The 24,013-nt window shown below is 41.0% G+C and overlaps 1 protein-coding gene across 1 annotated transcript; it reads right to left on the bottom strand.

The window, feature by feature from the left end:
* Positions 1–341: 341 nt before the first annotated feature.
* On the bottom strand, positions 342–5,659 carry LOC124721185 (cAMP-dependent protein kinase catalytic subunit 1). The gene has a single exon (XM_047246024.1). The coding sequence runs from the start codon at positions 5,315–5,317 to the stop codon at positions 4,256–4,258; it is 1,062 nt and encodes a 353-aa protein (XP_047101980.1). The 5' UTR covers positions 5,318–5,659; the 3' UTR covers positions 342–4,255.
* Between the last annotated feature and the right edge of the window lie 18,354 nt (positions 5,660–24,013).

Raw genomic sequence — 24,013 nt, 5'->3', positions numbered from 1 at the left:
GATTTAAATGAACCAAAAAACTAACTCCATCCAATCAAACAATAATGTTTACCATATTCTGCTGCAGACCACAATTCTAAATAAGAGATGTAACCCCAACATCTTAGACTCAGTCACAATGGAAATAAGTAAGAATATTGTCATTTCATGATGATAGGTGAATCTGCTGATAAGCAGTGGCAAGGAATGGGTTGAGGGTTATACATAGTGGGGAGGGGGTTGGGGTGGGGGTTGAAGGGAAAGGGGGGGGGGGGGAGAGAGAGAGAGAGAGAGAGAGAGAGAGAGAGAGAGAGAGAGAGAGAGAGAGAGAGAGAGAGAGAGAGAGAGAGAGAGAGCACTTGTTATCAAAGCACTTTTTTTTATTAGTCTTGCCATTCTGTTGCCAGCTTACACATCATTTCCTGGATACCTCTTTCAGCAAGGTCTCAAAGCTATTGCCTGGAGTCTATCAAAATTGCTCTGCCGCCATATGGTTGCCAGGACAGGTTAATTTCACTGGATGATCACTGGGAACCACATTAAAACTGGATCACTATGGCAAGATTGGGATTCAATTATCCTCTACCTGATTTTAAAGAAAACCAACTAGTTCTCAGCACCATGTCCAAACCTGGCATTACCTTCAGTCAAGCAGAATAAACTTTTAAATCATTGTAACTACATATAGAAAGTCAGTTTAATGAAGGTACTTGATTAAACAATTACCACAGAGTAAACAAACACCGAAAGTAGCTAGTATTTGGTAAGTATCAGTTTACAGTGTATTGCTTCATAGTATTCCACTCTTCACAAACATCAAAGCAAACAGGTTTGCACTGTTTAAGATTCTGATAAAGTAAGCAGTTGACCAGTAGGATTTCCCTTCAAATATTAAGATTTGAAGCTATTTGTGATACATTTCCTTCATTATTGCATTATTTACATGATTCTGTCAGGCTTTATATCATGGTACTTAATTCATGAAATGTGAATGTTCATATTCATTAAATACCTTCACAAGATACAGGAATTTAGGAAGGCTTTTGACAAGAAACAGAGTTTTTGTTATGTGTATCATTATTACTGAATCTTTTAGTATCAACTATAACAAGTCTTCAACAAAAATTAATGAACATAACATTATTATGAGGCAAATGACAAAGTATCACAACACACAGCAAAAACACTTACATGGACAAAAGCATCTGACAATTTTTTTATTTTAAAAACTGTTAAGGATCAGAACATTATTCTACAAAAGGCATTTCATAAAATAAGGTATTCTGAGGTGTTTTTAATTTAATGCTATAAAACATTTGTACAAATACAACATCATATTCTGGTGTCATGTGCAGACTCTGTATCAAACATGAGCCTATGAATATAATCATTAATGGTGTTTAAATGGGTCACAAATCATCTTAATACTGCAACAACCATTCAAAGTTTTGAATTATTTTAACAATTTTATGCTCCCCTTCCAACAACAATAGCAATAAATTGCTTTCGTAATGCACTGGCAGTGAAATGAATATTCTGAAAATTTAACAATTACAGCATTTATGAGAAGCATTTATGTCTCATTAACTCCTTATACATGGAACAGTGGCAGGGGAAGAAAAACCTCCTAATATTCATAACAACAACGAGAGTTCTTGCAAATATGAAGAGTCATCAAATTTCCATTAATCTGCAGTCAGACTGCTACCCGCATTAACAGTTCACACATTTTTGTCATTAGAGCTACAAAACAAAAATAATACATTAATGAAACACAAAAATGAAATTATGAATCTGTAACAATATTTGACAGTAATGTAGCTGAGCCACTATAATTTCACTGTCAACGTATCAGCCATTCTACTTCTTCCTGTAGACCCACACATTACAGAACAGTGTTAGATCAGTATGAACACTAAGAGAATCTTTAGTAGCAAACATCCCCTTTCCATCTGATCTAAAACACTGTATGGACAAAAACAACAGACCGTACTTTATGGATTTAAACAGTATCAGCCTTCCGTAAAATCCATACTGGGCAGTAGTGATTTCGTACATTTCAACACATCAAAATGCAAAATCCACTAATTTATTATAACTGTAGTTTCCCAAAATAACATTTATTTTTCCTTATCTTGAGATTCATATTTTATATAAACCATATAGCTCATTTTGTATTTCAAATAAAGTATGGAAACCTGGCAACAACAAAACAGTTTTCTTCTTTCAGCAGCCAAGAGATTTTGAAATAAGAAAAAATTAATCACAGATATCTCTCATCCAATAGTTAGGACCATACAGTATATTGAAGCTGGAAAAAATTAACTAAAAATCCACATGCAATTCAGATTGCTCTGGAGCCATTGAGAAGTACTGATAAAGACTTAAACAAGCAAGTGTCTCAAATTGTCCAGTTATATAGTCCATTTGTTAATTTACTAATACTCACTAAAACAATACTTCAAAAGTCAAGCTTTGTTCCATATGCAGAAACCTGCTTCCAATAAAAATTAAAATACAAGCTGCCATTTTTATCTCAATGTGAACTAACATTTATACTAATGAACTTCTTGATATGTAAATAAGTGCCTGTTACACTACATTATGAGAAGTTAAAGCATCAAACTTTAAAGGCTTTTGTATTCTGACATCAGTAAACGATAAATTTCTTATATAAAACCTCCCATACAATACTTTGAAAATGTTACACTAACAGTCTAAAACTAAACTATTAGATTCACCCTAATGTTATGAAAATCTGTTTAATCCAGTCAATCTGTAAAGACAACAATGCCTTATGGAAAACAATTAGGAAAGATGGCTGGTTACCTAATCTAGTTAACCATCATTTAACAACATGTTCTTCAATTGGAACACTAGCAAATGAAACTTCACAGTTCCTTACACTTCCAATAAATGATCAGAAGAAGAAAATGGGGCCACAGTAGTAGTACTGCTACATAAAGCTATACACTTCTCAAGTGACTGCAAAACTGAAGCAACATCCAAAGAAGACACGAAATCCATACTACTGACTACAGCCATTCAGACTGACAAGCGTTTTCAGTTCACATGCCACAAATGACAAGTGAAAAAGAAGGAACAAAATTGCTTGTAACATTAGGTTTAAAAATATATTTATGATGATTCCACCCTCCTCAAAATTTATAAATAAATAATTCATATTTGTACTTGTGGCATTACCCCATTTAGAAGAAGGACAATTCCTCAAACAGCTAAACACTACTTTAGCTTCTACAAGAAATGGAGAACACACAAGCTCTATGCAGCAGTAATTAAAAATAAATAAATATACTATTAACAAATTATTGCACTGGAGTTCAAGTTATGGCACCAGTTTTCCTCTATGTTACGTGCAGACACCAACAGTCCCTTCATCACCTCTGTTTTAATGCAAACAAATGTTTTCTACTAACATCTGTATATGTAACAAAAATTAATGTTTCTCTTGCTAATAACATCTCTTGCATTTATGACAAGAAATTTTAGGAGTGATGTGACATTACAATGGGCTGCAAATTGTTATACATCACTGACAAGCCAGGCCAACTGTCAGATTATGTAATGCTCCTGAACTGTCAACAGTGTTAACTTTCACACATTCTCGTCCACATGAAGTAACTACTAAACAACTCTGAACCATTCCACAAACTGTTATTCCTACAAATCGATTCAGAAGTGAACCACACAAAAATTAAACTTTATCACAAAGAAAGTACAACACTGAATGATTTAACAGATATGCCATTGAAACTGGGGCACGTTCATTGCTTACTCTTTTACACAGCATAATTACTTCTGGTGCTGTTATTCTGAAATTATATTTGTACATTGCACACAAATTACAGAAGCATAGCAATTTTCGATACTGCATTCCGAATTCTGGTGCAAACTCCTCAAAATAAAACAAAAGAGTACTTTCTGAAAGTCTGCTTTCACATGTCATTTTAAGATCTAATTATACACACGATCTACTACCCAGGGCACACTTCATAAAAAACACAATCACATGCATTCTTAGATGAACCGGCTCGATTTACTACAGGATAAGAGTAGTACTATATAAACTCATTACTTTAGCATCTAAAATACATCTGACTGTATGCTAACTGGTATATATCAGATCCCACACTGCTAATTTAACAACGCATGAGCATGTCTCAGGCTTACTAAATGAAGAGGTGAAAACAGACTTGTACCTTTTCCTGTGACACCAAGTTCTCAATAACAGGGCCCATTAACTACAGAGGATTATTCAAAACTCTGCAAATTCTTTGGCACACTTCTCGGTGGAAGAGATTCTTAGTGCTTCTTCCTCATAATCGTCAAAATTACTTGTATCTCCTGGTCCCTTGCAGCGTGGGATAAATGGTGCTTCAATCTTCTTCTGGAACACTGCTATCCAATCTGTTGATGCAAACCACTTATGACCCTTAATATCGTTGACACCATTCTTTAGGTTTCCATATCTCTTTGTTAGATCAACTTGCAGAAGATTTCTAAGCAGATCTTTTAAATCAGAGCCAAAATGTGAAGGAAACCTTACTTTCCCAGACACAATTTTCTCATAAATCTGGATTGGCTGATCTGCAAAAAATGGTGGGTAACCTGCTGCCATTTCATAAACAAGTACCCCTAGAGCCCACCAATCTACAGCCTTATTGTAACCTTTGCTAAGAATAATTTCTGGGGCTAAATACTCTGGAGTACCACACAGGGTCCAGGTACGGCCTTTCACTCTCTTAGCAAATCCAAAATCAGTTACCTTCAGATAACCCTGAGAATCAATTAGCAAGTTTTCTGGCTTCAAATCACGATAAATCAGATCCAAATAGTGTAGGTACTCAAATGCAAGTACAATCTGAGCTGCATAGAATCGTGAATGTGGTTCGCTAAAGCGGCCGACCTTACGAAGGTGTGAAAACATCTCACCACCCGGCACATACTCCAGCACCATATACAAGTTGGAATTGTCCTTAAAATGATACTTGAGACTCACCAAAAATGGAAAACTGATGGCTTGTAAAATCCTCTTCTCGTTCAACGTGTGCTCCACTTGCTTCAGTTTGACAACCTTCTGCTTATCCAGGATTTTCATTGCGAAGTATTCTTTCGTCGGCTTATGTTGAACTATCATAACTCTGCCGAAGGAGCCCGTTCCAAGTGTCTTTATTCGTTCGAAGTCGTCCAAGCTTGCAGTGTTCGTTGGATTCTTTTTCCACTTCTCCTCGAAATCTTCTTTGGCTTGATCCAAAAATTCCTTGACACTCTCGGCTGCGTCAACTTTCTTGTTGGCCGTTGCGGCATTATTGCCCATGATGGTGACGCTTAAATCTGCCAGGGCTTCCGATAACTGCTATCTTACCTTCCGCGCACCCAACTAATGCAACACCTCGCTTTGCTGTTTACTAGGCAAATTTAACCCAACAGTCGGACACTGTCGACAACTGACGCTCACTCACTGTGTCAACACCAACAATTTTGTAGGATAAACATCTTCATTCGGTCCATCAATCGCCTCAGAGACACTACGATTACAAAGACGAAATTTCAGCACTTACACAACACACAACATCCGTCCACGAGACGTTCTCTACTCCGTCTGCCGTATGGTCTGTCCCGCCACGGACTCCTCGTACGACAGACTACTCCCACTCCAGCGCTCGGTCAATTCCGCTAGACAGAAAATGTCGGTAGATGGCAGCACGCGGTACCCAAACAGAACCGCGCGCCGCCTGTGACGCGCTGTGGAACTACACAAGAGCGAAGCGGGACTTACGATTTCTTTTTGATGCAGTGCTCCAACGGAACTGATTCTAAGCACGAGTTGTCATTCATGCCCCATGGCCATTTTGACGTCACTATGGACGGAGTTATGGACAATTATCCTGTTCGGGTCGCTACTTCTCACTCGTGTAACTTCTTGGCTGTAGCAAAACTGACAATATCAAGAGACTGCAGATCAAAAAGTAATAACTGTTGTTGTGAGAGTTGGATACAAGATGATTAGTACCGTGTCTTTCTTCTAACTGACACTGTAAAAAATATTGAACATCGTGATCAACAAACCGGGTTGATATATTCTACGTATTAGTAGTAGCTTTGTGTCGCATGCTTCTACATACGGAGCGTAGAAGAAACTAAGCAGAATCACTCAGCACCCTCAATCTGAAACCAAGTACATCGAAACAGATACCAGCAACTAAGTCTTTTACTTCTTCGGTTTTTTATGTTGACTTTTAAAACATCCCACGCACCAATGATACCTTGGAACAAAATTGGTGTGGTAATACTAAATTCCCGTATATAATAAATTCTCCGTGTGGCTGTTATTCGTTGTCCTGCGCGTGAATTCACGTGTAGATGAGGCTGTCACATGGAGAAAAAATACAACAGGGATTTACATGTTGTACTGTGTCGCATTACCAAGGCCAAGTAAGAATTTATGCCTCTCGCTGCGAGGGCTACATTTTTTCCGTAGAAATGCACTTCTTTTTCGACGTAGTTCCTCTAGGCAAGAAACGCCCGCAGAAAGTAAGGAGGGGAAGGGGGGGGGGGGGGAGGGTTCAGTGCGGACCATTGCCCCTTGTGAGAACTCATGTAGTTTCCGAATATGGAAAGGATCTGCAACCGCAGGACCCTGATTTTTATAACATAAAATACGCCTAAAAGTAACACTAAAATTCTCGGAAAATATCGATAAAATGACGTGAAAATGTGTAACTTGAGTTATAAAATGTACTTAAGTAAGGCAAAACTCTGTAGGAGGTTGGAGCTGAAGTACCAAAAGGATAGTTTATTCAAAATCGCAATGTTCTTCTTTAAGAAAGCTCATTCTCTGAAGATGAACGAGAATTGTCACATTATTGTAGTGTATAGCAGCAGCAAGCAGAGAGGTTCTTGAAAATGAGGGAAAGTATTTTGTTAGACAACATGCACTTGTAGTTAGAAAAACTTTCAGTATTCACTGAAACAAATGGAGAGTGCACTCAGTACTTTTCCTTTAACTTCAAAGAAGAATCTTAAAAAAAGTCGACACATGGATAACGATATTTCAATACATTTGGTACAATATCGATACAAAATGGACCTGCTACTCAGCAACATCAAGTGACACGACGATGACATAAAACAGATGAACCATCAATTTATTTTCAACATGCACGTATATATTCTTGAACAATGTTGCTCCGTTTTGCATAAATGTACGTGCACTTGACTGTTGTTGTCAACACCTAAAGAATGAATTGTCATGTCATAAATGGACGCACTTTTATGCCTATAATGCTTCTGAAATTAATGATCCAAACAAACAGAAAAAAAGGTTCATCTCTAGCAAGAATCCATATGCTTGAATATTTCTGATATCTCAACTGCAGATTTTTTAGCGCTCATTTAACTTTAGGATTCTGTATCTCAAAATGAACAAAAATAGACTTGTACCACTATTGAAATAAGCCCTTCAAATGTACACTTCTGTAACCAGAATGCTCGGTAGTGTCGTACTTGTGAACAATGCGTATCTAAAAAGGAAAGAAAGGTTACAGATCAACAAATTCCGGGCAATACTAATAAGCTATAATAAAAATAAAACGAAGCTCCCGGTAGACTGAAAAACGAAACTACTACATGTGTTCGCGGTCCCATTAACCCTAGGATGAATGCATATGCAGGGCCTCCAAGACCCTGCCCTAATTTAAAATTTTCCTCTTTTCGTAAAATCATTCTTTGGAGTTAAATTTATTTCTGTCAAATTTATTGTCATATTGAAAGATTTCTAAGATACAGTAACAGGATCTGGTGGGCCTGATTAACATTTTATTAATTTTGCTTAAAAAACTCTAAGAGTGAATTTTTATTAGTTACATCCATTTACATACAACAATTTATAAATAATTTTATTAATTCACTTATAAGTTGCAGTTTACATTTTATAGCATTTATTACAACCAATTTCTTCAATTAAAACATACTCTTTATTCACAACATTATGTACATAGGCAATATTTTGACAAAAAGTTATTATTCATTGTTCACATAAAATTGCATTTTTCTTAGTTTTCAACATGTGACAAACAAAACGCACAAAGAACTCCACTATGTCCCTTACAAATGTTGGTTTTGCACCTAATGCATGTCACAGCACTTTTCCTGTTTTTATTATATGGACAACAATTGCATTTTCTTCTTTTTCCTGAAACAGGTAGTTCGTACGGCAAAATGACATATTTTTCAACACCACATCTTTGCATTGCATCAACGATTTTCTTTGGAAGATTAGGGATCTGAATACGAAGTTCGATTAGTGGTCTCACCATTTCCTCTGCTAAATCTCTTAGGAACAAACGCCTTTTATCACTTCTTCCACTATGGTATGTCAGATGTTGGGTGGAAAATAAAATTTCACTGTTCATTGCTGCGACGTCCATCATATTCACCCATAATGCAAATGGCCATCTTCTTGTTTGTCTCTTGCAAGTGTAATAACGAATTTTCTTGTCCATTTGATCTACTCCACCCTTCGCATAGTTATTGAACTTTATTATGTCCGGTTTCTTTTTTGCATGAGTTTCATCAATATTTCTGTCATGATGCATTGTGCTAAAGAGAACTACAGACTTTTTCTTTTTGAGAACATAACTCACCATTGTAATGTCACCTCTAAATGCAAACAAAGAGAAATGAATCGCTCTTGAGGCAGATGGTTTCATCTCATTAGGAATTTCTGGTTTATTTTGTTTGATTGTTCCCTCCACTGTAATTTGCTTCTGAAGCATCTCTTCTGCCTGCTGCACACTAGTAAAGAAGTTGTCAACAGTAATATTTTTTGATGATTCTTCAATGCTTTTAGCAAGATCTTTCACCACATTCAATCCAAGATTTTTCTGAATAGGTTCATGGGGCTTCCTTCCCGTGTAAACAATTCCGTCTAAAGCATATGCAGATGTAGCATCACATAACCAAAATATTTTTATGCCATACTTGGCTGGTTTAGAGGGCATATACTGGGTGAAGCTGCATCTTCCATGGAATGGGACTAGCTGTTCGTCAACTGTGAGCGAATCATTGGGAATCATTCTATTTCTACACTTGTCAAGAAATAGTTCCCATACATAGCGAACAGCTGCAAGTTTGTCATCTGCAGATCGAGCTTCAAGGATACGCCTGTCATCAAATCTAATCATTCTCCTTATATCCTCGAATCTGTTTACTGACATGGTGGCCTTATATGTAGGATTTGCCTTTTCATCCAAGAATAATTCTCTAAAAGGGACATCCGAACTCTTTTCAACACCAGAAAGCAGTAAAAGACCAAAAAAACCTCCATTTCAGCAAGCGAAACGTTTTTCCACGTTTTACCATGTAAAGCAGGCACTCTTCTGCCTTCAATATCTGTGCAGTTGATGATTTCCTCTAGTATTTCCTTGGAGATGAAATAGTCCCAGGCATCCTTAGGTTTACAAATTTTCAAACCACGGGCTGGACCAGGTGCCTTCTTTACGATATTATAGACAGGCGTACGAGGATCTAATTTCCAAATCGTTCCATTCCGACTAATGTATGTGTGGTCTTCTATACCTTTATGTGGTGGTTCTTCATTTTCAGACTCCGATGAAGTAATATTATCGGAAGGACTGTCATCTGCCTCAATATTCACATCTGCAGGTTCATTGGGTGATTCTTCACTACTTGCACTTCAAAAATATTTTCTTCCTCGCAAGAATCATCTTCTTCAAACCACTGAGCCACAACACTTTCAAAATTAGCTGGATTTGCACGTACTGACTCTCTTGCTTTGCGTGTCGAAGCCATAGCAAAAGGCGTGTCTCTCGAACAGCAGCTTGTGCAGCACTAAACGAGCTATACTCGTAACAATATGGGCCTAGCAGCAACAAACAAACTACAGTAACGATGAGGCTGACAATAGCAGCACAGGATAACAATACTATGCAATAATAAAACATTTGATAGCAAAAAGATCACTAATACACTGACATCGCCAATATGTGAAAGTAGTGTGGATTACTTTTTAGTTATACTATTACTACTACAGCTACTGCTGCTGTTGACACTCCTGTTGCTGGAAATACCACTACAGTTATTGTTGAATTAATAACTGCTCCCAAACAAATGTTAAAGACAATATAGGCTAAAGAACATTTATAAATGTGTGAGGACTTCTAAAGCCCTGTTTATGCATTCACAGTGTATGGGTAAACGTATTGAATTATCCAAAAAACTTAAAAAAGTGTCTCGTTCAGACTTGATAGAAGGAATGTCACAGTGTTAGTGAAAGAGTATTGGAAAGCAGTTGGAAATCAAACAAAAAAATTACAGAATTTTTTAAAAATGAAGACGTACAAGGGCCTCGGAGGCCCTGTATATGCATCCTAGGGTTAAGAATGTTATCCATTGCGCTTCTCCTTCAAAATTCAAATAATAGCCAGCAACTGTCAGACGCTAATTTAAAGTAACATATTGTATTATATTTCTTTTCATTTGCTGAAAGAGTGTTCATTTGTACTGTGTGGCCGCTGATAGATACTTGCGGGTAGAAGTAAACAGACGTCGCCATTGGAACTACCGACACCCTACGCGGTCTAACAGTAGGCGACGCTCATCGACTAATTTCTGCATAACAAATTTCATTTAATTAGTTTCATAATCACTATTGGAAGTAAGCATCACATTTGAGCATGGCCGTACCTACAGTGCACTGCCATGAAATTCACCTGATTCGTACGCAGCGAAAGTGTCGTCGTCAGTGAATGAAGTCATCTCTCAATTGTTCCATAGTCAACAATGAGTTGCAAGTGAGCAATGGTACGTGAATGTGATTTTCTTAGAATTTTGGGCATTGTGGAGTGATAAAGCACAGTGAAGAAGGTGAAAAAATGATGGATATTCGTAAGTTGTTTTGAACCTCATAAACGAATCAAAACCGAAAATGGAAGTGAGGAGATAGAAAAATATACTACCGGACATGAAATATCCCATATAAGGGCGAGTCACACTCAAATACCTCTATCAAAAATCCCAGTAATTGTACCTAGTCAGTATTTTTGCTGGCTTCAAGTGCTTTGTTGAAAAGGATAGTAGTCTCCTGGTCAGGATTTTCGACGTAGAAAATTACGTTAAAAAGGGAAAAAAAGAGAGAGATTGACGATCCCCTAAACTAAAACATTTTAATGATCCATGGCAACCTGACAAAAATTATAATTTCAAGAATGGCATACACTGAGGTGACAAAAACAATAGGGTAGCAACAGGCACATACACAGATGGCAGGGATTAACAAACTTTGAACGCGGAATGGTAGCTGGAGCTACACTCACAGGACGTTCCATTTCGGAATTCGTTAGGGCATTCCGAGATTCACTGTGTCAAAGAGTGTGCCGAGGATACGAAACGTCAGGCACAACCTCTCACCCTGGACAGTACAGTGGCCGACGGCCTTCACTTAACTTCCGACAGGAGCGGCGTTTGCGTAGAGTTCACAGTGCTAACAGACAAGTTGCACTGCGTGAAATAACCGGAGAAATCAATATGGGACGTACGACGAACGTATCCATTAGAAGAGTGCGGTGAAATTTGGCGTTAATGGGCTACGACAGCAGACAACCGACATGAGTGCCTTTGGTAACAGCACGACGTCGCCTGCAGTGCGTCTCCTGGGCTCGTGACCGTATCGGTTGGACCCTAGACGGCTTAAAAAAGGAGGTCTGGTCAGATAAGTCATCATTGCAGTTGGTAAGAGCTGATGGTAGGGTTCGAATGTGGCCCAGCCACCTCGAAGCCATTGACTGAAATTATCAACAAGGCACTGTGCAAGCTGGTGGTGGCTTCATAATGGTCTGGGCTGTGTTTACATGGAATGAATTGGATCCATTGGTACAATTGTAACATCGTTGACTGGAAATGGTTATGTTCGGTTGCTTGGACACCATTTGCAGCCATCCATGGACTTCATGTTCTCAAACAACGATGTCATGTTACCGAGCCACAGTTATCCGCGGCTGGTTTGAGAACATTCTGGACAGTTCGAGTGAAAGATTTGGCTACCCAGATCGCTCGACACGAGTCTCATCGAACATTTACGGGACGTAATCCAGAGGTCGGTTCGTGTACGCCATCCAGCAGGGGGAACACTTTCGCAATTGTGGACGGCTAGAGAAGCAGCATGGTTCAATATTTATGCAGGGGATTTCCAACGACTTGTTGAGTCCATGCTACGTCAAGCTGTTGTGCTACGCCGGGCAAAAAGAGGGCCGACACGATATTGGGTGGCATCCCATGAATTTTATCCCCTCAGTGTAAAGGGAGTACTTCTAGTGGACTGGCTGTCATTCTATTCATGGTTGGTTTATTCGAAAGCAAGTAAAGGTGCATTTTATAATCTTGTGTGCCTTTCCGGTCACGTATAATTCATGACAGTCATCATGGCACATCCATAATTCAGAAATTTCAAAAAGTTTACGAATCTACAAAATTTCGTATGAATCTTGAATGACAAAATTATACAGTTGAAGAGTCAAGCTAGTTTTTTCAATATTGTAACGAACAAAGCTAAAATGTAGAAACTACTACATGTGTAGTCGTCTATGAGAATCTTGCGAAATTTGTAGAAACTAACTGCGCTCATATGAAATCAGGTGTTTTTTGCCTATGGTTTTGCGCAGTACATGGCTTTCCATTAACAGGAAAAACAATTTAAAATGCTGTTTTTGATTAATTATTGCAGTTCAGAGCACTGTCAGGTTACGAAACATTGCGGACGCATTTTCGATGGTGCCCCTAAATATGCTACCTATATTTCTCACATAACATAAACTCATTTAGAATCTGAAAGAAACTGTGCAATTTTACGTTATGCATTAGCCTAATGTTGTGTGTGTGCGGGAACATATCGTAGTTTCCTCATTAATCGATATGAAAATCAGCAGGCCGGAGTGGTCGAGCGGTTCTAGGCGCTACAGTCTGGAACCGCGCGACCGCCACGTTCGCAGGTTCGAATCCTGCCTCGGGCATGGATGTGTGTGATATCCTTAGGTTAGTTAGGTTTAAGTAGTTCTAAGTTCTAGGGGGTTGATGACCTCAGAAGTTAAGTCCCATAGTGCTTTTGAGCCATTTTGATATGAAAATCTGGTAGCGGTTCAAAAGCGAAACATGTGGGATAAGTTATCCATTCGAAATTTTTACTGGTAGGAAACAATAAATTTAATTGAGAGAATAGACTATGGTTTTTCGGAGGGACCAACAGAAAATAATGTAAACTGCAGGAAAAGTAACATCTGGGAATGTAAAAATATGCTGCTACCTTGTTTATAACATTGACCGAGGAACAGACACAGGCTCTGAGCATAACTTGGTAGTTGCGTCTGTGGAAATCAAACTGAAAACTAATCATAGAAAACACCAAGGGCGCACAGTGAAGTTTGCGTCCCACCGAGGGACAATCCTGAAACTTGACAGTATCAAGTAGAAATGTGCAACAGATCTGAAATACTTGCCAGAACAACAGAAGAAGTGTGACATGGAAGCAAAAGACATAAATGAACTCTGGGCTGAGTTCAAGAAAGTCAGCCGAAAACGCATTAGCAAAAGCAGAACGAAGGAAGAAGAAACGGTACAATGATACATGCAAAACGGCGATAAAAGCTAGCGTCACAGCCAGGAAGGGACAAGAAAAACGAAGAACTAGAACAGCGCTACAGGGAAACAAGCGAGAGCCAAAAGGCTGTACCTGAAGCACACCGTAGAGAGTACTGTGAACGACCGGAAAGCAACTACGTCGGCAAAGTATACGGCACCGTAAATAACAAAATAACATCAAGAAGGAGTATCAGCCTCAAACAGCAGCTCTTCACGATATCAGTGGTAACATTATCGTTAGATCAGGTGATATAGCACAGGATTCGAAGGATTCTAAAGAATATTTTGACGACTTTCTGCACCGCCCTGATCCGGAAAATGAACTGAGAAAACTTGCCGTCCAACAGCTGAAGCTCACGTAAAGGACTCCTACGAAGAGTATTAGATTCGGAATTTAAATGAGCTTTGGAGGACTTACGGTCAAATAAGGCAAAAGGGATTGATAACATTCCATCAGAATTTCTAAAATCATTGGGGGAAGTGGCAACAAAACGACTATTCACGTTGGTGTGTAGAAAATATGAGTCTGGCGATATACCATCTGACTTTCGGAAAAGCATCATCCACACAATTCCGAAAACGGCAAGAGCTGACAAGTGCGAGAATTATCGCACAATCAGCTTAACAGCTCATGCATCGAAGCTGCTTACAAGAATAATATACAGAAGAATGGAAAAGAAAATTGATAATGCGCTAGGTGACGATCAGTTTGGCTATAGGAAAAGCAAAGGGACGAGAGAGGCAATTCTGACGTTACGGCTAATAATGGAAGCAAGGCTAAAGAAAAATCAAGACACTTTCATAGGATTTGTCGACCTGGAAAAAGCGTTCGACAATATAAAATGGTGCAAGCTGTTCGAGATTCTGAAAAAAGTAGGGGTAAGCTATAGGGAGAGACGGGTCATATACAATATGTACAACAACCAAGAGGGAATAATAAGAGTCTACGATCAAGAACGAAGTGCTCGTATTAAGAAAGGTGTAAGACAAGGCTGTAGCCTTTCGCCCCTACTCTTCAATCTGTATATCGAGGAAGCAATGATGGGAATAAAAGAAAGGTTCAGGAGTGGAATTAAAATACAAGGTGAAAGGATATCAATGATACGATTCGCTGATGACATTGCTATCCTGAGTGAAAGTGAAGAAGAATTAAATGATCTGCTGAACGGAATGAACAGTCTAATGAGTACACAGTATGGTTTGAGAGTAAATCGGAGAAACACGAAGGTAATGAGAAGTAGTAGAAATGAGAACAGCGAGAAACTTAACATCAGGATTGATGGTCACGAAGTCAATGAAGTTAAGGAATTCTGCTACCTAGGCAGTAAAATAATCAATGACGGACGGAGCAAGGAGGACATCAAAAGCAGACTCGCTATGGCAAAAAAGGCATTTCTGGCCAAGAGAAGTCTACTAATATCAAATACCGGCCTTAATTTGAGGAATAAATTTCTGAGGATGTACGTCTGGAGTACAGCATGGTAGTGAAACATGGACTGTGGGAAAACCGGAACAGAAGAGAATCGAAGCATTTGAGATGTTGTGCTATAGACGAATGTTGAAAATTAGGTGGACTGATAAGGTTATGAATGAGGAGGCTCCACGCAGAATCGGAGAGGAAAGGAATATGTGGGAAACACTGATAAGGAGAAGGGACAGGATGATAGGCCATCTGCTAAGACATGAGGGAATGACTTCCAAGGTACTAGAGGGAGCTGTAGAGGGCAAAAACTGTAGAGGAAGACAGAGATTGGAATACGTCAAGCAAATAATTGAGGACGTAGGTTGCAAGTGCTACTCTGAGATGAAGAGTTTAGCACAGGAAAGGAATTCGTGGCGGGCCGCATCAAACCAGTCAGTAGACTGATGACAAAAAAAAACGAAGAGGTACCCAACAGTTTGAAAAAAATTAAAAACCGCAAACAGCTGGGACTGACGGATTACCAGTTGAATTGCTGAAATGTGGCGTTCGTAAAATCCATGAGCAATTGCTTCATCTTATTCTTAGAATAAGAAATATCGGATGAATTGAAGGAATCAATCATTATCCCTAGATACAAGAAATGAGATAAACGAAACTGCAGGAATTACAGAGGAATTCCCCTACTAGTCACAACACACGAAGTAGTGTCAAGTATAATATCGCAAAAGCTCACCACCCGTTCCGACGATATAATACAGAACTACCAAAATGTTTTTCGGAAAAATAGATCAATATCAAGCAGCATCAATCAGTGGAAAAGTATGGGAGTAAAAAAAGTAAAATTCGTTATCTGTTCATTGACTTTCAAAAGGCGTCAGACTGAGTCCACAGTGAAACCTTACGGGAAATCTTGGCACAATAAGGAATCCCTAAGTAGCTCATCAGCCTGGTCTAAACGTGTTGGGAGAAGCTAGTAAGGAGGACGACATATTGGGGCTCTTTGTCGAACTGTTTTGAGAAAAAACTGGACAGAAGCTAGATGAGGCGCTATCCCCACCTAGCTTCAAATTTTTCATGGAGAAAACAGTAAGAGAAACGAAACAAGCAACCATGATAATATCACACATAACCAACCAAATACACTTTCCTATGTAGATGACATAATTTTAATAGAAAAAACAGTGATAAAATTGAAACGCTGTTCAAGAAACTAAATGAAACCGCCACGAAAATAGGTTTACAAAATTAATGAGAAAAAGATAGATTACATGACCATACAAAGGGAAAACATGACTACAGAACAAAGTGAAGACCTTCACGTAGGAAACTAGACTTTCGAGAACACTCACAGCTTTAAATACGATGAGTAAAAATAAATGATTGCAATAGAAGACACGTCGATACAAAATTAGACAACGAAATGCATATAAAGTTTACTTTCCCCCTACAATCACTTTATCCTCCAAATTCACGACCAGAAAAACGAAGCCGAAACGCTAAAACACAATAATTAGGCCAGTTCTACTGTTTGGAGCACGAGCAGAAGAGAAGAGCGACATCTTTGAGACTTCGGAAATAAAGTGTACAGAAAGTGAAATTTTTTTGAGTCAACGCTTGATCATGCAACACAAAGGTAGGCTTGGAGATACACTGAAGAACTAACTAAGGTAGCCGATCAACCTTCGGCAGTGAACATCGCCAAAACGAGACGTTTACAACGAGCTGGGCAAGGTTGTTAGAATGGACAGAATAGTCCGTCAGATATATGACAAGAAGATGGAAGGCTCAAGACCCCATGGACGATCAAGAAGCAGATGGCAAGATGAGGTAACCGCAGACTGCTGAGTGATGGGTGTCACTTAATGGAAGGAAGCGGTGCCAGGCATGAAGAACTGGAGGCAGAGAGTGGAGCGGCGTGGCATCGTCACTACCCTAAGATGCCACTGGAGCAGAGGCTGTTGCACTCCCAGTTCAAAAGAGAACGCACAAACGACGACAGGCTGGATAGCATACACTACGGGCCATTAAAATTGCTACACCACAAATATGACGTGCTACAGACGTGAAATTTAACCGACAGGAAGAAGATGCTGTGATATGCAAATGATTAGCTTTCCAGAGCATTCACACAAGGTTGGCGCCGGTGGCGACACCTACAACGTGCTGACATGAGGAAAGTTTCCAACCGATTTCTCATACACAAACAGCAGTTGACCGGCGTTGCCTGATAAAACGTTGTTGTGATGCCTCATGTAAGGAGGAGAAATGCGTACTACTGCGTTTCCGACTTTGATAAAGGTCGGATTGTAACCTATCGCGATTGTGGTTTATCGTATCGCGACATTGCTGATCGCGTTGGTCGAGATCCAATGACTGTTAGCAGAATATGGAATCGGTGGGTTCAGGAGGGTAATACGGAACGCCGTGCTGGATCCCGAAGGCCTCGTATCACTAGCAGTCGAGATGACAAGCATCTTATCCGCATAGTTGCAATGGATCGTGCAGCCACGTCTCGATCCCTGAGTCAACAGATGGGGACGTTTTCACGACAACAACTATCTGCACGAACAGTCCGACGATGTTTGCAGCAGCATGGACTATCAGCTCGGAGACATGGCTGCAGTTACCCTTGACGCTGCATCACAGGCAGGAGCGCCTGCGATGGTATACTCAACGACCAACCTGGGTGCGCGAATGGCAAAACGTCATTTTTTCGGATGAATCCAGGTTCTGTTTACAGCATCATGATGGTCGCATCCGTGTTTGGCGACATCGCGGTGAACGCACATTGGAACCGTGTATTCGTCATCGCCATACTGGCGTATCACCCGGCGTGATGGTATAGGGTGTCATAGGTTACACGTCTCGGTCACCTCTTGTTCGCATTGATGGCACTTTGAACAGTGGACGTTACATTTCAGATGTGTTACGACCCGTGGCTCTACCCTTCATTCGATCCCTGCGAAACCCTACATTTCAGCAGGATAATGCACGACCACATGTTGCAGGTCCTGTACGGGCCTTTCTGTATACAGAAAATGTTCGACTGCTGCTCTGGCCAGCACATTCTCCAGATCTCTCATCAATTGAAAACGTCTGGTCAATGGTGGCCGAGCAACTTGCTCGTCACAATACGCCAGTCACTACTCTTGATGAACTGTGGTATCGTGTTGAAGCTGAATGGGCAGCTGTACCTGTACACGCCATCCAAGCTCTGTTTGACTCAATGCCCATACGTATCAAGGCTGTTATTACGGCCAGAGGTGGTTGTTCTGGGAACTGATTTCTCAGGATCTATGTATCCAAATTGCGTGAAAATGTAAGCACATGTCAGTTCTAGTAGTATATATTTGTCCAATGAATACCCGTTTTTCATCTGCATTTCTGCTTGGTGTAGCAATTTTAATGTCCAGTAGTGTAGATTTGTGCATCTGTGAAAAGACCGATGTGCGAAGCATACAAATATCACCGTCACACCTTAGCAAAAGATATGGTCGAGAACTCGAGAAAATTCCGGTCCTATGTAAAATCACTAACTGGGTCTAAGGCTTCCATCTAGCCTCTAGCTGATAAGACTGGTGTGGCAGTTGAAGATAGCAAAACGAACGCAGAAGTTTTAAATTTCGCGTTTAAGAAATCGTTCACGCAGGGAAATGTATAAACGTACTGCTGTGTGACCATCGAACAGACTCCCGTATGGACGACATAGTAATAAGCATCCCTGGCGTTGAGAAACAACTGAAACAGTAACTCCTTTATGAAAGAAGAAAGAAATTGACACGAGCATATGGAATAGTTTCCCAAATACGTGAATGGCTCGACGACTTCTTAAGTAGTAGAACCCAGTACGTTTTTGTCGATGGCAAGTGTTCATTATAGACAAGGTCATCGCCAGGAGTGTCCCAGGGAATTGTGATAGGACCAGTATCAACTTCTCTATAAATAAATGATCAAGCAGACAGGGTGGGCAGCAATCTGCAGTTAGCTGATGATGCTGTGGTATACGGGAATATGTCGAAGTTGAGTGACTGCAGAAGGATACATGACGACTTCCACTAAATTTATAGTTAGTGTGATGAATGGCAGTTACCTCCAAATGTAGAGAAATGTAAGTTAATTCGGATGAGTAGGAAAAGCGGATACAGCATTAGTTGTGTCCTGCTCGACACAGTCACTTCGTTTAAATGTCTGTGCGTAACGTTACAGAGCGATATGAAACAGAACGAGCCTGTGAGAACTGTGGTAGGGAAGGCGAGTGGTCGACATCGGTTCATTGGGAGAATTTTAGGCAAGTTAGGTTCATCCGTAAAGTAGACGGCATATAGGATGCTAGTGCGACCTGTTCTTGAGTACTGCCCGAGTGTTTGGGATCCGTACGATGTCGGATTAAAGGAAGACATCGAAGCACTTCAGAGGCGGGCAGCTGGATTTGTTACCGGTAGGTTTAACAACGTGCAATGCAAGTGTTACGGAGATACTTCGAGAAATTAAATGGGAATTCCTGAAGGGAATTCCAAGTTCTTTTCGAGGAACACTAATGAGAAAATTTAGAGAACCGGCATTTGAAGCTGACCGCAGAACGATTCTCCTGCCGCCAACATACATTTCACGTAAGAAGTACAAAGGTAAGATACGAGAAATTAGGGCTCATACGGAGGCATATAGACAGTTGTTTTTCCCTCGCCCTATTTGTGAATAAAACAGGAAAGGAAATGACCAGGAGATGTACAGGGTACCGTCCGTCAGGTAGCGTACGGTGGCTCGCTGAGTAGGTATGTAGATATAGACGTAGCTATAGAGTGACTGAGTGAGTGCATAGTGACTAACTATTTCAAGTGCCCTGTAGAAACCAATAAGAAAATAATGATCAGATAACAATGTCTTCAAAGTTTTTAAAAGACATATATGGAGAAAATTTTTTGCCCTTAATGAGATGAAAACCGCGGGCGCCCTTGATTCTGGAGTTAATGCTTCGCTTTAGTGGATTTCTGGGAAAGTCTGCAAAATACCCACCTGCAGTTCCATTACGCGCATACTGGATTCAAAAGTTTTCCGACCCAAAAATATCTTCAGACGCGGGCGTACACTGAAATCAAACGGTGCAAATCTGATGAATAGGGTGGATGGTGCGCAACAGTTCGCGCTTCAAATGTCTCAGTTTTCCCACTACCAAAGCTTTCTGTAAGCAGATGAATTATCCTGACGTGATAATCTTTTCCAGTCCATGGCTCTTTCAATGCAGTTTTTAATTCTCAGTTGGTACAGAAGAGTGGTGCAGTATTTGCTATTCATTGTCCTATCATTTGCAAAGTCACCAATATACACTCCTGGAAATGGAAAAAAGAACAGATTGACACCGGTGTGTCAGACCCACCATACTTGCTCCGGACACTGCGAGAGGGCTGTACAAGCAATGATCACACGCACGGCACAGCGGACACACCAGGAACCGCGGTGTTGGCCGTCGAATGGCACTAGCTGCGCGGCATTTGTGCACCGCTGCCGTCAGTGTCAGCCAGTTTGCCGTGGCATACGGAGCTCCATCGCAGTCTTTAACACTGGTAGCATGCCGCGACAGCGTGGACGTGAACCGTATGTGCAGTTGACGGACTTTGAGCGAGGGCGTATAGTGGGCATGCGGGAGGCCGGGTGGACGTACCGCCGAATTGCTCAACACGTGGGGCGTGAGGTCTCCACAGTACATCGATGTTGTCGCCAGTGGTCGGCGGAAGGTGCACGTGCCCGTCGACCTGGGACCGGACCGCAGCGACGCACAGATGCACGCCAAGACCGTAGGATCCTACGCAGTGCCGTAGGGGACCGCACCGCCACTTCCCAGCAAATTAGGGACACTGTTGCTCCTGGGGTATGGGCGAGGACCATTCGCAACCGTCTCCATGAAGCTGGGCTACGGTCCCGCACACCGTTAGGCCGTCTTCCGCTCACGCCCCAACATCGTGCAGCCCGCCTCCAGTGGTGTCGCGACAGGCGTGAATGGAGGGACGAATGGAGACGTGTCGTCTTCAGCGATGAGAGTCGCTTCTGCCTTGGTGCCAATGATGGTCGTATGCGTGTTTGGCGCCGTGCAGGTGAGCGCCACAATCAGGACTGCATACGACCGAGGCACACAGGGCCAACACCCGGCATCATGGTGTGGGGAGCGATCTCCTACACTGGCCGTACACCACTGGTGATCGTCGAGGGGACACTGAATAGTGCACGGTACATCCAAACCGTCATCGAACCCATCGTTCTACCATTCCTAGACCGGCAAGGGAACTTGCTGTTCCAACAGGACAATGCACGTCCGCATGTATCCCGTGCCGCCCAACATGCTCTAGAAGGTGTAAGTCAACTACCCTGGCCAGCAAGATCTCCGGATCTGTCCCCCATTGAGCATGTTTGGGACTGGATGAAGCGTCGTCTTACGCGGTCTGTACGTCCAGCACGAACGCTGGTCCAACTGAGGCGCCAGGTGGAAATGGCATGGCAGGCCGTTCCACAGGACTTCATCCAGCATCTCTACGATCGTCTCCATGGGAGAATAGCAGCCTGCATTGCTGCGAAAGGTGGATATACACTGTACTAGTGCCGACATTGTGCATGCTCTGTTGCCTGTGTCTATGGGCCTGTGGTTCTGTCAGTGTGATCATGTGATGTATCTGACCCCAGGAATGTGTCAATAAAGTTTCCCCTTCCTGGGACAATGAATTCACGGTGTTCTTATTTCAATTTCCAGGAGTGTATTTAATACATTTTTCATGCCTTAATCGATTCGACCTTTTTTAGTGGAGAGTTTTGGGAATCCATGCTCTACTGCCATTGCTGTTTCATTTCCAGCGTGCAGTGAAAGGACTGAAGTTCCATCCACTGTTGTGCTCTTTTTATAACGATCCTAACATTGTTGATAAATTCATTTCCTGCTAGCTTTTCATGATTATTCAATCTATCTAGCACAAAGCTATTTTATGGTTAATTTGCATGTAAAATACCCTTACACTTTGTTCTAATATGTTTTTGGTGTCCACTACTTCTTACACACTTAAGCAATAATCATCTATTAATCACTGATCCACACATAACGTTCTGCAAATCCCATCATAAAGGACAGCTTTCAAGGATGTGGAATGACACGAGTTACACAGCAACAGACAAAAACAGCTACTAAAAATAATTTCTGTATATTGTAGTATACTAATGACCAGCTACAATTAATGGTAAGTTAATGACAATCTCTGGAATGGTTCAAGATATCTTTTTGTTTTTTACTTTATTTGTAAGACACTAATTTTCTGATTAAAATGATATCCTTGGTTTGCAAATAAGTGTCCAAATTCGTTGACTATAGGTGTATAATTTTATTATTAAAATTTCAAAATATTTTTCCAAGAAATGTCAATTTTAAAGATGTTGATGTTTTTACTGTTGATAAGTATCATACAACACTACACATCCTGAAAAGGAAAACTTACGTATCTCAGCTTAAACTTATAAACAGTTTTCGTGCTTTAACGTCTGTGTCTAATTTATTTACTGCAGTTATTTTATAATTCTGTAATCCCAAAAGCAATAATTCTGAGAATTTTTCAGGAGGCGTGTATCCGAGAGTACGACATATCTTGAAAAGAAGAACATACAACACTGGTTCTTTTTCTTTCGAAGTTAACTCTTGGACCTATATGTTTTGATTTGATGTTTTATTTTTATTATAAGCATTTTTTACACAAAAATATACATACAGGGTTTCCATAATGAAAGTACCAGTTTCAAAACGCTGTAGAAAGAGAACCACTGTTCAGAATGACATCAAATTTCAACAGCATATTATTGACACAAGGGAAAATGTCATGGGAAAAACAGCGAAAATTTGACCACTAGATGGTGCTGAAAGCGTCAGAACATGCATACCAATAGACGCGCGGTACACGGCTGTTCCTCAGTTTACGTCCGAGACGCCCAATATGACTGTTTCCGTGAAGGATCGCGCCCTGCTGGTAAAGCTCTTTTACAAGAACGATGCCTATACGCCAGCAGCCCTGCAGAAGTTCCGGACACTCAACACTCTGAAGAAAGGCATTGGCCCGATGTCTTTTAAGGGCCTGGAGAAAATGATTACAAAATACGAAAAGGCAGGTTATTTTGAAGTACAGTGTAGCCGAGGGGAGAAGCAGTTGATCCGACGTCTGTCGATGATTTGGCCGCAGCACTGCAGGAGTGGTCGGGCGGTGGTGTGCAAACATGCAGTGTACGGGGATTGCCCGAACGTTGGACATGCCTATGAGCTCAACTTATAAAATCCCATGAAACATCTTGCATCGCTGTCCATACAAAATCACCCATTTTGAGAAGTGGCTTCCTGCTGACAAGGCAGCAAGGGAAACGTTCGCTATGGAGTCTCTTTCTCGTACGGAAGTGGACAGTGTACGTCTACGGATGATTCTGTGGACAGTCGAAGCCAATTTCCATTTGCAAGGGCATGTCAATACTCGTAATTGCAGAATACGGGCAATGGACAATCCGCACGCGTATCAACCGGTACCATCACAATCTACAAAGGTGAGTGTGTGGTGCCGGTTGACGGCCTCGTTTATCATAGGGCCTCGTTTTTTCGAGGAGATGAATCTTGTGGGTCTGTTACCTGTACCGCCACTGATAAACGCTACGAGAGTCTTTTGCGCACCATAGTCGTTCCAAACCTTCAACGGCGTGGATGTGTGGGTACGGTCATTTTTATGCAAGATGGGACTTCTCCGCACATTGCACAGCCTGTGAAGCGCCTTGTGCAGAGGCATTTCGGAAATGCTCGGATTATCAACCGTCATTTCCCTACAGCCTGGCCGTCCGGATCACCTGATCTTAATCCATATGACTTCTGGGTGTGGGATTATCTGTAAGATGCTGTGTTCAGCGCTACAATTACGCACGTAGATGGACTGA

Source organism: Schistocerca piceifrons, chromosome X (assembly GCF_021461385.2).
Source record: "Schistocerca piceifrons isolate TAMUIC-IGC-003096 chromosome X, iqSchPice1.1, whole genome shotgun sequence".
Taxonomy (NCBI): Eukaryota; Metazoa; Arthropoda; class Insecta; order Orthoptera; family Acrididae; genus Schistocerca; species Schistocerca piceifrons.
This window is presented reverse-complemented; position numbering and strand designations above follow the sequence as displayed.

Coding starts and splice junctions, on each gene's coding strand:
- LOC124721185 (XM_047246024.1), bottom strand. CDS start 5,317: ATGGGCAATAATGCCGCAACGGCCAACAAGAAAGTTGACGCAGCCGAG.